The sequence below is a fragment of the Psittacula echo genome (genome assembly GCF_963264785.1).
Source record: "Psittacula echo genome assembly, chromosome: 9".
NCBI lineage: Eukaryota > Metazoa > Chordata > Aves > Psittaciformes > Psittacidae > Psittacula > Psittacula echo.
The window spans coordinates 3728100-3744917 of NC_137745.1; the positions used below are offsets into that span (position 1 = coordinate 3728100).

At 42.2% G+C, this 16818-nt stretch overlaps 1 protein-coding gene across 1 annotated transcript in view; it reads right to left on the reverse strand.

The window, feature by feature from the left end:
- VGLL4 (vestigial like family member 4) overlaps window positions 1-16604 on the reverse strand; it is a 44838-nt gene extending 28234 nt beyond the window's left edge. Inside the window, exon 1 of the mRNA XM_080625446.1 lies at window positions 16228-16604. Within this exon, the coding sequence (XP_080481572.1) occupies window positions 16228-16309 (82 nt within the window). The 5' untranslated portion in view covers window positions 16310-16604. The remainder of the gene's footprint in view (window positions 1-16227) is intronic.
- Window positions 16605-16818: the final 214 nt, after the last annotated feature.

Consider the following 16818-nt stretch of genomic DNA (forward strand, 5'->3'; position numbering starts at 1 on the left):
TTTGTCCTCAAGAGTAAATTCATGACACATTTACAAACCTTAAAGAAAAGTTTCTTGGTTGTGTTGTCTGTCAACAGGGTCCTTACCTTTAAAGTCAAGGATTAAATTACCCTGACCTCAGGCCACTCCATTAGCTAATAAAATCATGGGCACCAGAGTTTAACAGACTTTAATTAAAGTGCACTGCACCTTTAATTAACTTTTCCAATACCTCCATGCAGACACAGGCTCATTAGAAACAGGAGGTGCTTCATGTTCTTAGGACCAGACACTCCAAGAATCAATAGCATGTGAAGATGTCCAAGGGCATTTTCTCTGCTGGCTCAAGATCAAAATTGAATTCTCACGACACACGAAACATTAATGCTGAAAAGCTGCATATCTGTGAAAAGGGTGCTATAAAATGAAATGCCTTTTATTTTCTATTCCCATTTGCTAACAGTCATGAGGAGATTAAATTGCAAAGGGATTGGAATGAATTTATGAACTATTGCATGTTTTCTTCCACTATCTCAAACACAGAATTCAGTCTGGGCCAACATAAATTGGGATAAATGGCATAAAATTTCCAATTCATGCACAAAAAGCACATGATTTGAGATATCAAGTACCAAGCACGGAAGTCACCAAAAATTACTCAATTCAACAAGCCATCAAAACAAGTTATCAAAACAAAAGAATCATAATACAGCACCAGAGACTTAATCCGCAGAAGTTGTCAGCTGCCTAGTTTGAGTATTACTTCACATCATCCTATATGTTGTAAGAGGACGGATACCCTTGAAATTGGGAAACTCCCTAGGAATTAAATCTGCGTGAAATAGGCTACAGACAGCCTTAGGACTGTGTAATATGAGGCAGATTTACTTCACTTACTTGTCCAAGGACAATTAATTAATCCAGACTCCCAAGTGATAAACCTCTAGTTCATGATAAAAGATATCCTAAGAAGCAGCAGCCACACATTTATGTAGATACTGAACATTTCTACACCCCCCTCTCAAGGTGCCTTATGTAAACCCATCATTTTGTACCACTGCTTTATTTCTATCAAAGATCTGAGAATAAATAAGGTGTAATTCTGGGAATTAGTCTACCAAATACTGCAGACAAAGTCACAGTAGTCTGTATTTCCTTGAGAGCATATAAAACAGCCTACCTGGAGAGCATAATAAAACAGCAAACTAGAGGAACAACAGAAAATTCAATATTAATGGATACAGCCTAATCATGAAACACTGCTATGAATCAGGCCTTGCAAATATTTCTCATTATAACTGATAGATTTCTTTCATCGGCCAGCTTAGTGATTCACTTATCTGACAGATATTTTACTGACTTTCTTGTAAGATGACAAAAAGCTAATTTAGGAAACCAAAAAGTCACATACACACATACAGAAAAATTGGCAAAAGCTGGCTCCCCTCCTTTTACAAAGTATATGAAAAGCACTTACTCCTGGAACCAAGCTCTGGCTACCACTGTGCAGACACATGGATGCCAGAAAATCCATGGCCAAACCCAAAATCCAGTGATTAAATAGACTGTTCTGCTCTGGCTCCTCCATCTGACCATGCCTGCCAACAAGGGACACATTATGCTTGACATGGCAAGAAGAACATAAAACAGTGACCTCTGCATTCAATCACCTCCACCCACTTTTTCCTCCTCTTCCTTTCAAAGGCCTGCACACAGGAAGGAGCCAGAGTCTAGGGACAGCAATACCACTTGCAGAGCTTGCTTGCGGATTCTTCCAAGAATCACATATTGTTAATCAGAGCTGAGCAGCACAGCTTAAAGCAGATTTCAACTTAATATGTCTTGAAAATGCTAACTGTGACAGGCAGAACATGGCAAAATTGCCTCCCCAAACCTAACTGTAACCGTATTTACTGCTTCAACTGTTATCGTGAAACACTCTTGAATTCTTTCTCATCATATTGTAAAAGCGTAACTGCACAAAATAGCACATTCATACTCTCTCTTACATCCACTGACTTACATCGATAACTGCTTCAGTTCTACAAACTACTTGATAAACATAAGTAAAAGTCCTTGCTGACCACTTAAACTATGACTGAAATAAATTCTCTTCACCCTGCTACCCAGATACCAACTGAAAGAGTACCCTTGGTAAGTAGGCCAGAAACTGATGACATGGAAAGAAGGGCAGCAGATAATGCCACAAAAAGAGCAGCATGGAATAAAATCAAATTCTTTGGCCTAGCAGAGCTTAGTGTTTTCAGCATGTGTCTTAACATGGTGCTGCGCTTGGGCCACCCACCCCTGCCCAGGGGAATGGGCTTCTGTGTGCAAGAGAAACCTAAAGTACTTACAGAAGAATAGAGTGTCCTAGACATGTACATTGCCACTCACTGGCTGGCCTTGTCCTGTGACTGCATGTGCTCAGATATGCACAATCCTCCTCCTGGTAAAAGCCACAACAGTCAATATACCAGTACATAAAAAGGGAACTGTTAAAAGAGCATCAACTGACAGCACTGTGTAAGGTACTTCAGAACCGACAATACCTGGATGAGTAAGCTGATGGACATACAACTGCTTCACTCCTCAGACTAATTGTACTTCCTACACAGAAGGCTACAGGTGATTTATTTGGTGCAGAACAGCATGACCCAACAAGGGTATCCTAAACAAAGTGAGTGTGTAAAAGAAAAAGGAAGACAAAGGGAGAAGCATAATTTACATTTTCTGCAGGAAACAGTGATTTTCACATTCTTCCATCTGCTTAGAAAACATGGCATTCCTATTTACTGAGCAGCAAAAAGACAGATGACTCAGTCAGCTCCCAGGAAAAATATTCAGCATTGTTAAGTACTAGAAGGAGTTCTAGTGTATCTCTACACCATACTCCATTTATAGTAACACTGAAACTTAACCATTTAAGTTTCTTCAGTGGCAGGTCATGTTTTCTCCTCCATGCAGCTGAACTCTAAAGGTTCAGGGCAGGTGCCTGCAGCGTAGACCCATGAAGAGAGGTTAAGTCCCCCGAGTCTTGGTGCCTCAAGATAAGACACTCTTCACCTCATAACATGACTGGAATGCTGCTGGGACACACACACTTGACAAAGAGGGAAACAAACACCACAGAGGTGGTTACAGGAATTACTAACACAGAAAATAATTCCAGGATATGTAATTAAAACTACCACCATGCAAAGTTTAAATAATAAACACAGAATTCACCTTCCTTTAATTTATTTGCAAAACTATTACAATGCCATTCTCTTACACTTCTGGATTTTCAAAAGTTCCCAAATAAAACGAGTCACTTTTATCAGTGTGATAATGTGGTTTTATTAAAAATGTAAAAACACTATCAATAAAGAACTGTGAATGAAACATGACTGAGTCAATAGCTTGGACATGCTGCTTTCCAGAACAATGGTGGTTTCCAGATCTAGGTGCTCTTTGTCACCCAGCTAAATGACTTACTGTGTTACATGAAAGCTAAACTGATCAAAGGCTTTCTGTCTTTTAGCTGAAACAGTCAAGGCTCGCAGACCTGCCACCTATTTAAGAAGTAAACCAAAGTCACAGCAAGGTCATAGCACAAAAAATTGTTAGATTGGGTGCTTCAGCAGTATTTCAACATACTAAATGATACAACGATGTATTTTCATGCAATGGCAAAGAGACAAATAGGAAATTCAGTTTGTGAAAGCTCAAATTTGAGTAACTCTTCCTAAGCAGACAGAAAATATTTGCTACCCTCCCTCTGAGCCTTTTTTGATAGTTTCTGTCAGTGGACAGCAATGTAGATAGAAGGTGGTCTGAAACACCACCTTCTGCTCTGCCTGGCTGATATTTTAGGAATATGACCCTATCACATAAATTAAACTCTAGACTATTGCTCTGGGTAATGAATGCCTCTTGTGGAGACAAGCACAGTAAGCATGTTCTACAGCAAACATGCTTAAAACATTGATTCTGAGATGTTCGCTTGTAACAGGGTCATAATACAATGAAATCAAATAAATTGTACAGTTTCTTTCATAAGGGTTTGAAGCAAAACGTGCTATGCAGAGGTAAAAAAAAATGTTCCACTTATTTAAACTGGAGCCTGTTTTTAGATACACTGAAAGCTTCTACTGTAGTTTGCTATAAACATGCTCCAAACACCTTTTCTCACATTATTCTCCTAAGCTACATGTGGAAAATTTCAGATCATCAAGAAAATGAGCTTTCTACAAGAACTGTGAAATCTGATACTGCACTTTGAAGCAATGTTGCTTTTATTCCCGTCTTATTTTTCCCAAAGTTCCCTACCTGAAAGGTAGAAGGCCCTCAAAAGAAAGGATATAAGTTCTGTATTTTTCAAATACAAACACAAAAGCAAATATATTCAAAATGTTAGTAAAAGATGGGTGGCTCCCTTCAGAATGGATTTGGAATGAAGTAGGGTCACTGTTCAGAGCACTGTACTGTGTGCAGGTCCTGCAAAGCTTAGTGCTGTGATCCCTGACTGGATTCCTATTAGGAGCACACAAGTAGGCTCAAGATGGGAAGGACAGTAACAAGCAAAAACATCTCAGCTACGGTATCTTCACCACACGGCATGTGGCCAAGCAGCCAAACAGCAGAAACTGGCCACAGGGCAGGAGGGGATGACATTGGAGACAAGCCTTCATCATCACATGCACATGGACACACGACTAGGAGCTGCTGACGCCTTCATTGTCACCAACATGATGTCTTCCCAAACCAAGCTGAAATGATCAAATGCCGTTTGGCCTAAGGAATGCCAGAAAAATTTCAATCCCAGTTTTGGTTTTCTGCTACCTCACTGCAGCCTGTCTGAAATGGACTCACAGTATTTAAGAACACAGAGCCCCTTCAACCAAGATGGGCAGAATATTGAAGACTTTAATCCACAGAGCATCAGAACAATTCCGACCCATCTCCCACAAAGAATCCATTGTAAAGAACAACATCCCTTTGTCCTTCAAAATGGGCTCCAAAATCCCTTCCACAGAGGGAAATCAAGAGAGCAGTAACAACTGTGCAGTCAAGCACTCTGAATCCAACAGCAAACTACACAAGCCATTCAGATGAAAACAAGATAGTCTTTTGATCACGCTATTTACATAGAAAATGAGGAGGATGTGCCAGCTTGCCAACTCCTTGCGTGCAGGGTTTTACTGTAACCGATGGCAGTAGGTTGAGATATGACCCAGCCAGTGTCTCAGCCAGTAGAAGAGAACGAATTCAAGCTCATCCTAAGCACTACAAGGCTGGATGATGTAGATCCTTCAGCCCACTGGCTTTGTATTACTCTGAGACACAACTCAAGAGCAGCCTTCAGATGTTGCTCACATGTAGTGTTTTAATAACCAAAAACTTGTAAGGACTGCATCTTCTAGAAGAGCATAGAGAACAGTGTGGCTCCTGAGATGGAGAGGAAAGGATGCCATATATAATTTGTCTAGGAGCATTGGTGCTGGTGTAAGAAAATGTACATAAAAATATCACCACTGCTGCCCAAAGGATTGTCTTTCCAAACCAAACAGGTACATGCCATTACTCAGGAAGAAGAGAAAACTAGTTCTGTGCCTCTGACATAGGAGCTTTTAATCCAGGGTTCGTGATGTGCAATTGAGGTAGGTGATTTTTCTTGGGAAAACAACTGGCTACGAAGAGATCCACAGAAACATGTCATGTAACCACAGAGTACAAGAGCCTGAAAGCCCTTGTTCCACTGGAAGATTCAGTTGTGGAAAACTTGGTACCAGAGAACTTTATTAATTCCTTCTCAAGAGGACTGAAGATAATGGATTTGAGTTAATGCTCCTATCCACTCCAACAGTCAGCACTCCTGTCCAGTGACTGAGATAGCCAGAGGTTGTCAGATTCAGAGAAATAAAAGGGAGCATCTAGCACCCCATGGTGCTAAGGGATAGCTGGAAACACTGTCTAAGTCATAGCTGGACTGTTTATTTCACAAGAAGGAGGTGGTTTATGGGGCCAAGTTGCAGGGTCACTTAAAATACATGCTCTGTCCAAGGGGAACAAGGCTGGAAAGCTAGAGGGAGGGATTGTGTTTGCTCCCAGAAAAGGACATGCTGCCTGGATAGCCTTTCTCACAGTTTTCTGGGCACTGAGGGCAGGTTTTCCAGACCTCCTGGAAGAGCAAGGAACAAGCAAAAATTCATACTTCTGAACTTATCTTGACAGTCACGAGATTGGAATGGGTGAGCAGTACCAAAGGTGCACTCCACTTTTCAAAGCCCTTTAATTAGGGCTTTGCCTTCCTCCCCCCTATACCAGCTAGTCTTTAGCCAAATCTCCCCCTTTGATTAACTTCACTCCAGGCTCCTTGTTTGTTCATTTCTAAGCTGCAGAAGCAACTCGCTCCTGACCAAACACAGAACAGACAGGGAACTGCAGATGGGTTGATAAAACCAAGGTAACAAAAAATGCCAGTTGTATGTCTGTGACCCACCACTCACAAGATACTAGCTCCACACGATTAAATCTCTCACTACATTACTATGATATCACTCTTCAGTTAAATATCTGTTAAATCCTTCCCCATTTTACCTGAATGATGTACATGCTCAGCATTTCTGCAGATCTCTACTCCCATCACACATTAAAGATGTTCCACCCCATAATTAAGCAGGCACTCTATTAAATACCACTGTGAAGTTTTGAATGAAACCAAACAGTACCTCAGGGCAGTGAGATACTGTGTTAATTACAAAGGTTTGGAAGCACTGCTTTAGGTCAGAAATGGGTTATCAGCATGCCTGAGTGACATGACCACAGCAGGACTGCTATTTAATTGAAGTTTCTTACCCCAGCTCATCTTCTGAAGAGAATATAAAATTAACTGCCAGCATAAGTGGGCACATTCCTTTTACGCAACTCAACAGGCCTCAAATATAAAAGAACAGACCTATGAAGGTCCTGCGGCTCAAATAGGGCGACTTAAAACTCTTCCACCCGGCTTATCCTTTGTAGGATCTCATTCCTTGTAGCAGCTCAACAGACTCAACTACTTCCACCAAAACAGATTTCACCACCTCAACTTAGAACAGGTCCACTGCAGCCACAACAGGTTTTAGCCCAAAAGCTCCATGACTGCTGACCAAAGCGCATCTAGGTCATGTATCCTCAGTTCAAGTGTCAGAGTTTTTAATCTGCTAAGCTCATCAATTACAGTATTTTCTGCACATCTTAAAACAAACGGGTAAAAACACCTTCTGTTCACTAACAGAGCACAGTGAAGTTTAGCAGTTACAGCAATTTGTTGAAGTCGAGGCACTCTGAATGCTGCTGTCTGCTTTATCCCTTATTTCTGTGAATTTAACTTACTCCAGCTCTTTTTTCCCCTCTAACATTCACTACTGGAGGCAGGCTTCTGTGAGGACTAGGATTCTGCAGAGAGAGTTTTATATATATATATACACACATAATTACATTACAATGAGTATTACAATGTTTGTTGCCATACTTGCTTCTAAATGGACTCATTGACAAACACTTGAAAATAAATAGGATAGTGTTCAATTTACTGTACTACAAAGAAAACCTCAGTACATCCACAGGCCAGCCAGTAAGGCAAGCATCAAGTACCTCGAAGCTGTCACTGTCTGAGAAATTAGGACTTTTAAGGATTTTTAAAGGAAGATAATTTTTTTTTGGCAGTTGAGCTGAGTTAGATACACTGATTTTATAACATTGATAAGGAAGCTTTTTGAAACTAGCCAAGAATCTGTAACCATCACTGTTAATGCTGGAATTCCTGGTTTTGACCCCTTCGGTAAATAGCTCAGTATGATGCCTACAGCAAGACAAGAGCAAAGTGTTCACCTCTCGTAACTGCAGCCACTGGTTTTAGAGGATTCAGCAGGAAAAGTGTGCACATCAGCAGTCTCCCAGCCGGCTCTAGGAGATTCCATTTACAGCAACCACAGAGCAACTGCTATAGCTCTCCAAGATGCCACAGCATGAGAAGTGAAGGGTGGGGGTTAAACAAGCAGCAATGCACACCAGATGTCTGAGAAGGACATCTAAAAGATCCAGAGCACAAGGAAGCATATTAAAAAAAGAAAAAAAATCCCCTCCAATGCCATAAATATTTATACTAAATCCAAGAAACTGGCTGGGTTCGAACTTGTCCTGCATGAATCATACAGCACTTCCCTCACCCCTTCTTCATTTAATGTGTTCTGTATAAAGGCACCACGAAGGAGGTGCCATAGTCATGTCAACTTCTTTTTCTATATGCTAAGAGTACTTCTTGTAGAGCTCCTTTAGAATGGATTACTTTCCAAAAAACATAAACAGAACAACTAAATAGTCTTATTTTACTTGGCTAGCTCTCACATAGCATTTACTGCTCTTCCCAGATAATTTAGATTCATGGAAATAGTTTCCTTATGACTGGACAACTTTTATTTTCTTCATTTGGCTATTTCATTACAATTAGCAATGCATCACCGAGAAAACAACTCCAACCAATTTAGCACGCTGGAGCCAAGAAACAATAGTTTTCTGAACACTTCTGCTCTGAAAGTGTCAAAAGCTGCTGATTTTACAGATATCCGAGTTTACTTTCAGAAGTGAGACATACTAAACATGAACAATGACAAAACTGTAAGTCACAATACCATCTCTAATGCCATTTGTAAAACAAGTCAATACTCATTCCCAAAAAGACAACAGCTACTCCAAAAGTTCCACTTAACAGCTTTGGTTTTCACTCTTCTTAAAGCAAAAGCTTTCTGGGTTATGGTTACTTGCTGTTATGGTTAAAATAAAACCTACTAAATATTTTGATATTGAGTTATATTCCCAAAAAGCAGTGCCATTCCTGTCCTGGAGAGAAAACGAAAGAAAGCCTCATCTACTAAATCTCTCACTTCTCACTACAACCTATTTCTGCATGCTAAAGGATAAATATTAAGCCTTGCAAAGCAGGGACGTGTAACGCTCAGTGGTTTCCATGTCTGTCCTCTCCAATGGGTTTCCATGAAAAACTACTGATTTTTAAACACAACTGATTCCAAACTTTTCATGGGAGAGCAAATATATTTCCTGGAACCTGCTAGCAACATTTGGAAGAACAGGAGGAAAGTTCTACACTACAATGCTTGATTTGAGAATGACAAGGAACACTCCAAAATGATGAGTGAAAAAGATCATGTCCTATAATAATGAAAGATAGACTCTTGTAGCAGAGGCACATTTCTCATGAAGGCATACTTTCTTTCCTCCTCCTACGCCTCAAAAGCCGTAACATTCCACTTTATCCCAGATATTATCTACCTACATCCATGTACACCACAGAGTGGATTATCTTTTCCTGCAATGACAAAATGAGGCGCAGTGTCACGTTACGTTATTGGAAGGGAAAGCTGTGCTGCACCATGCACTACTATCTGTAACAAGTTCTTGTTTTTAACACTAGCAACAACAAAGCTAAACAGTGAAGAAAAACCAAAAGTGTTACTTTAAAAACTCTGCTACAAGCCAGAGCTGTGAAACTGAGGCAAAGGAAACATTCCACACCCCTTTCACACTTTTGTCCCCCATTCTCCTATTACTTTTCACCCAAGATTGTCAGGACTTACATTCCTGTTAAAACTAGGCACCTAAAGATCTTTGATGAAGACTCACCAACTACCCCACTGAAGTTTCTGGATGACTTATTCTCTGGCTAGAACCAATGCTGTGGTGATCCTAGGAACACTGTTACTTCACCCTCACTGAGGTTATACAAGAAAAAGCTGTTTGGAGCTCTGTCCTAACAACTAAAATGCTCCAAGCTTGCCTTACCTTACAATCAGTGCCAAACTACTACTAACATTAAGAGTAAAACTCTTCCAGCTCCATCTACCCGTAACATGAGGTTTACAAGTTGACAGAGATAAACCTAATTAAGAGCCCAACTGCCTGTTGGAAACCACACTCGTGCTGGATGATCCATAGCCTCTCTTTCTGTCCCACCAAGGCTCCAAAAGTACATGCTGGTCCTCAGAAGGAACATGTGCCATCACATCAACTGGTGGAGACAGACATGAGAATGCCTGCTCACTCTGAAAAAAAAGCTGTTACATGAAGCACCAAGGGCAATTAAAACTGTGGACTGTGGCACAGCGTATAGGTTACTGCACCCCCAGCCTTGGCATAGTGCTCACACACCAAGTTCTAGCAGTGCTGCAGCGCACAGCCGCTTATTCCCCAAAGCACATGGCTTTTACCAAAAGAGAAGGAAACAATGGCTCCGTGTGTCCAGCAATCGTTCCACGCTGATTTGTAAAGTAATTTTCAGGGAGATGATGCAAACTGCATGATGAAGGAAAAATTGGCTGCCTTTAAGAAAGAAATTAAAACCAAAAGCACTCCTGATTCTTTAACACTGAAAAAGTATAATAGCATTTTTGTAAACACTCCTCCAGAACCTTGTATTCATCACTACCTCATATTATTATCAGTGAAAAATTATAGGCTCTGTCCTGCTGGATTATTGTTCATGTAAACAACTTTGCTAAATTGCTTGGCACACCGTCTGCATGCAGCATGCTAAAACTCTGGAGTCTATTCATCCAAAATCAAATATAAAGGCCCATCTGTATTAATCCTCAAGCAGAAATTAATAGACAACTATTTTCATGCAAAACAGATATTTAAAAAAAAAGGCAAGCCAAATACATATGGATGAACTTTTTCATTCATAATTTTAGATGGCACACAATGAAGACTGTTGTTTAAGCTTTATTTTTTCCCCCTAACAGTTCTCCATACAATGCAGTGCATTGTTCAAACTCCGGAGCAATTTAAGCTTTTTCAATGTCTCCTAAAATCCCTGGATTTATATCCAAAGAGACCTGGCACTGTAACAAATTTGACTTGTGAGTAACAAGTTACAGCCTTTAACCAAATTGCTCATTAGCAGAGAATTCAGCTTACTGCTACAAACCTCACTGGTGCTGCCTATCTTATCTATTGAAAGTTGTGGGATAACCCACTATTACATCTGGGGTTTTAATTTCCTTGTTTGAGCTCTCAGCACAAATGCTCCAGTAGCAACAAGGGTGAGGAGAGCAACAGAACTCCAGGGGAAAAAATGCTTAAGTATGACGTAAATCTATCTTGCCTTTGGTGAATGAGGAAAATAAACTGAATTTTGATGTCAGTAACTAAAGAGGATATTCCCAACTTCATGCTCAGAGGAAATGAGTATGAAAAGCCCAACTGTGAAGTTGGAGCTCTTTGTTTCTTCCTGTAGATAAAAGACATTGAAAAAGCAAACCCCACAGAAAGTTCTATAAATGGGGAACATAATGTAGGTGCAACTTCATTTACATGACTTTGAACAGAAATTTTACATTGCATTACAAAGTAAGAACACGTAATTCACCATGAAGGGGATTTTCATCCCATTTATTATTCCGCTAATTCTTAATAGGAGAACAGAGTTAAAGTAGATTTATATATTTAGAAACTAAACCAAACTCTGAAGCTAATAGGAGAAGGTGATGTTAGAAAACCCAGAGTAAAACGCAAGGTCAGCAAAGAAAACTGGTGGAAACTATTCTTTAGAACTTAAGAAAACACATCACGTTTCATGAAAAAGTAAGTGAAGTTAACAATCTACTTCAGGCTCCTCATTTGATATCAAACATCTCAACTGGCTTTTAAGGAAGATACGCATATATTCAAAATGCCTTGCAGTGTGCTAAGATGACAGTTAGCTATGCAAGCTCGGTGCTGAAGCCAACTAATGCTCCATTGTTACAGGAAGTCAGTGAAGTAATTATGTAATATGCCACTAACTAATGTAAGCTGTCCTGAAAGCAAGAAGGGGTGGGTTTTCTATCAATCTGGATCCAATTTTCTTCATTAAATAAAAAAAAGAAATCCAGCCTTCTCTGTCCAGAGAACTCTCTATAACTATTTCATGCGCTCCAAGTCCCATAACACGCCTGGGGGATTTCTTAGCATCTTATTGCATTTCTTTATACCTTTCCCAGCACAGCAGTTCAGGCCTTGAGAATGTAGTAATAACACAAAGCATTTGAAAATGGGAGCGAGAGGAAGGAAGACAGAAATCTGCCTTCCAAACCATCTGTACACTCCCTCAGATAAACAACTAAATGGAACAGATCTTCTACTTGGAGACTGCACCTTCCCATACATATTCTATGGGAAATGAGGAGCGAAACTTGCTAGACTGCCCCAGCACCAGGAAAAGAGCAGGATCACCTGTGATTTGTTTTGTTTAACTGAGCCCTCCTGCCATTACCTCACACACAAAGCTCTCTGAAAAAGAATATTAAGATAAAGTTAAGTGAGTTTCCATTGCAAAACAAGATGCAGATGTTTCACCTCTGAATACATGCCCGGATCAAGCACTTGTTATTCAATACGAAGCACTGGGAATGCCAGACTACAGACTGGTATAGAATGGTTCTGCTTCGCGGCCTTTGCACCTTGGTGAGGACAGCAGTTTCCCAAGAGTTTTCTGATGTCTCTGAGCTCATTAAGGAGAAAACAACAATATGAAAGCACTACTATTAAACTGGCCATTGTTGATAACTGGCAGCAAATGTTTAGTAGGAGGATATCAGATGTATTCATGCTAAAAATCAACATCCAGATGACAAGTCGACAATTCTCTAATTATTTCTTCTTTTCTATCTTACTGCACTAAGTATCTTACAATAAATTGCTTGAAATAGTTGATCATTGCCAATGCAACTGTCATTTTCCCACTGGCAAAGACTAAACATTCTCATTGGAATGATTTAAAATTTTCTTTCACTGGAGATGCAGACAAAACTCAAACGGTCTTTTTTATGCAACTTGGTAAGAAAACCACCATGTTGTTAACATTTTCCTCCAAAAGCATCAATGAGACTTGAGATTATCACAGGGCATTACCAGGAGCTCAACAGATATTAAGGAGCTCATAGATATTAAGAAAACACTCAGAAGGACACCAATTATTGGTATGAAACAAACAACTCTAAGGAAAGGAATTTGATTTCATCTGTGATTCAAAGTTTTGGACACTCATGCAGAAAGCCCTCTCACCTCACCTCTGGTTCCAATCCTTTTGCTGGCTGTGGCTCTTTATTATAGAAGTGTGAAGAACTTTCCATCATATTACAGAATCACAGAAGTACTGAGCCTAGAAGACACCTCTGGAAACCATCTAGTCCAAACCTCCTGCTCAAAGCCAAGCTCAACTAGGACAGGTTGCTCAGGGCCGTGTCTAGTCAGGTTGTGAGTATCTCCAAAGGTGGAGATTCTAGAACCTCTCTAGGCAACCTGTGCCAGGGTTAGACCAACCTCACAGTGTTGAGGTAACTTCAACTAAGGTTGAAGGCAAACTTCAGTTAAGGTTCCATATTACAAGGCAGTCAGCTCCATTTGCAGCATGCCATTATTTCTTAACAGCTAAAGGAGAACTTCTAGATCAACTCTTTCCATCAACCTCCACAAAAGGACACTCTTCTGTCCATAGAGCAGATAAACAGCACTCTGTCAACAAAAGTTCCCATACTTAATGGAGGATGATCATGAAGGATGCTACTTAGGAACAGAATGAAGGCACAGCTGAGGTTTCTTGCACCTACTGGTCAAGGAAAACTCACCAAAGGCTGGCATTAACCCGGTAACCTGAAGCTTACCCATAACAAATTGCTATCCGTAACTCTTGCTGGGCAAGAAAAAAGCAGGGCTTGTCCTGGGACACAAATTATATTCTTCTACTCCATGCTGAACCAAAGGGCTGCCAAATGCACATGATGGAAGAACCTTTCCTACTTCTTACGTACCAATACATCTCTTATACATAAGCTGCAGCTACAAATCAATGGTATACAGTTCCAGTGGCTTGTGGCAGAGGTGAAAGATTAAAACCACTAGTAAGCCTCCTACATTGAGGTGCCAGTTATCTCAATAAGCAAAAGCAGGTGTTTGGAGAGAAAATCTAAAGGAATAAAGAACCCATCTCATTTACTTCCCATGGTATGTAGGCCCATAATTCTTTCCTCTGAAATTCCAAACCTATTTTCACATCATACAATGTAATTGTATCTTATCCTACATCTGCAGAAGTACTTTTCAGGAAGACATCTATTTATAAGTAGTTCAAGTATGACCTTCAATAAATCTTAATTCATTGAGTTTGAAAGGGCACTTTGTTGTCAGGATAGTTACTACCGCAGCAGTGTCTTTGAAAAGACAAGATCCATCACTGCTGACACTACTCACTTCTAAAATAAATACTATGGCAGAGGCATGGAAGATCTGTAGGCATCTCCAAAACACCCTTCGAGTTCAGTGCAGATGTTGCCAGTGTTTATACTTTTTAAACCACTGGGATATAAACACCTCACTATAAACACCACTGAAGTTTTGCTTTTCTTTTCTTCATTTTGTGTGTGTTTATTTTAGTGTTAAAAATGTTAACTTCCAGAATAAGGAAAATAGCAACAGATGTTCAAGCTAAACAAAGCCTGTTACAGTAGAGTGTATTCCTTAAGCTGCTCTTTTGCCTTTGAGCTATTAAAGCTAAGATCTGGTTAAGTAACAATTACTGGAAAAGAGGGTAGGGGAAAAAGCAACTGGAAACAACCTTCCATAAATATTAGGCATAATTATAATGAATTGAACTAATGAGCCAAAACTACAGTTTTTCTGCCTTAGTCAACAGAACACTTAGGAATATGTACCATGTAAACAGAATTTTATGCAAAACTTCAAGGTTGACACCAACAGTTGTCAGCTGCTTTCAAAGAAAACACTGGTTGCTGCAGAGAGCCATGAAAAAGTTAAAGGATCCTGAAAGCTGTTTTTCCTCTTCTTCTCCCCCTTTTTTAACTAGTTTTCCTGTTGTAATGAAGAAAGCACAGGATAAGAAAGAGCTTGGAAATGGAACTCTATTGAATTGCAGCTCTGTATTATTCAGTACTAATGGGCAAGCTCAATCTTCTGTAAAAGAGCTTTATTCAAGCAAATATATACATATTTGTGCAGGAAAGAAAAGGAAAAGAAGGGAAAAAATAGAACAGAGATGTTAACAGGGAGCCCCTGCACTTCCCGAAGGAAAGCTATGTGGCCATGCTAGTTTAATGATGGAAAAGATGGTGTTTTTCAACGCGAGGTTCAGCTCCCCGCCTTCCGGCCTAGGCTCTTTCTGAAGGGTGTGAACAGATAGGTCCCAATCCTATGCACACCCCTTCTTACTTCTTTCCTGACAACTACAGCAAGTTTATTTTCCAGATGAATGCGGAAAATGTTCCTGCTGAATCAGAAGAAAGATTTCTGCAATGCTTGTGTGTGGCTACAGCAAAAACAGCCCTACTGCCAAGCTGAATTAGCTCAATGGTGCCTTTCTTTCCAGGCAAAGCCAAGCCATAACCACTTCTTCAAACTGCACGTAGATAAAACTCTACTCAGTAAGTTTCACCCCGTTACCTCAAGCAACTTCCAAGCAGGACTGTGAATGCTAACAAAACGAAGAACAAACCTCAGCTGAAGACAACATAAGTAAGATTCAGAGTCCAGGGAAGAGCAGAAAACCTGCGTTTTCCAACTAGTTGTGTAATTCTTTCCCCGGGGAGAGGAGCGTGAGCCGGTTCTCGGGGGGGGGGGGGGGGGGGGGGCGGAGGAGGGGCGGCCTCTCGCCGGGGCTCTGCGAGGCGTGCGGGGAAGGAGAAGCCGAACAATGGGCGGCTCTGTGCTGCCGCCGGCGCCTCGCCAGCCCCGGGGCCAGCCCGCGGGACGCAGCCGGGCCCCAGCGCCGGGCCTCGTGGCCCCGCTGCGGGCAGGGCTCCGGGCCCACCCGCTGCGGAACCGCCTCTGGCCCCAGAGCGGGCCGGGTGACGGGGATTGACGCCGGGTAACTCGCACTCGCCTGACAAAGTACTTCTGGTGCAGCTGCAGGCGCTGCCGCAAAGCCCCTGCCTGCCGCGGCAGGAGCGCGGCCCGTTACACCGGCCGAATGGACCGTGTCTGCGAGAAAACGGGACTTGACAGCAAAAATGCTCTTTACAAACCCCTTCCCCCCCACCCCCACCAAAAAAAAAGGTAATTAAAAAGAACTAAACCCCTTTCTCTAAACCAAGCTTTAGCAGCCCAGATTGCGAGGTGCCCCCGACCGACCGCGATTCCCCTTTCAGAGCAGAAAACGCGCTTACGAACAGGACCCGCACCGACAAAAAGCGCTCGGCGGCGCGGAACCATTACCTTCGTAGCACAGAATGCCGATGTTGTTGTTCATCTTGTCCAAGTACTGGTAGTTCAACAGGTCCATCTTCATAAACAGCATTTATCGTGCTGGCAGAACGGACCAGCGCGCTCGCTGCCGCCGGGGCTCGGGGAGGGGGCGGCCGAGACGCGCCCGGCTTCCAGCGGTACCAGCGCGGGGCGCAGCCTCCCGCGGACCGGCACCGGGGGTGTGGTGATGGGGGAGCGCGAAGGGGTTACAGCGCACACACGGTCCCAGCCGAGCTCCGGGGAACTAACAGGGTCTGTGTGCTTCCATAGGGAACGTGTTGAGGCTGGAGCAGCAGCGCGGGGAGGAGAGGCCCGGGAGGACGCCGAGGACAAAGGCGCGGTCCCGCCCGCGGCCCGCCGCGCGCTGACTGCCTGCCTGCCTGCGCGGACACGCGGACTGCGCGCGCCCCGCCGCGCATGCGCAGAGCACGCCGGGCGGCTGAGGGGAGGAGGGCGGCCTGCGCCGGGCAGAGGCGCACCGGGGGCGGCTCCGTGAGCAGAGGCCCGTCCGTAGGGGTGGAATCAGCTCTGCTGCGCGTTTACTTCATTTCCTCGCGTGGC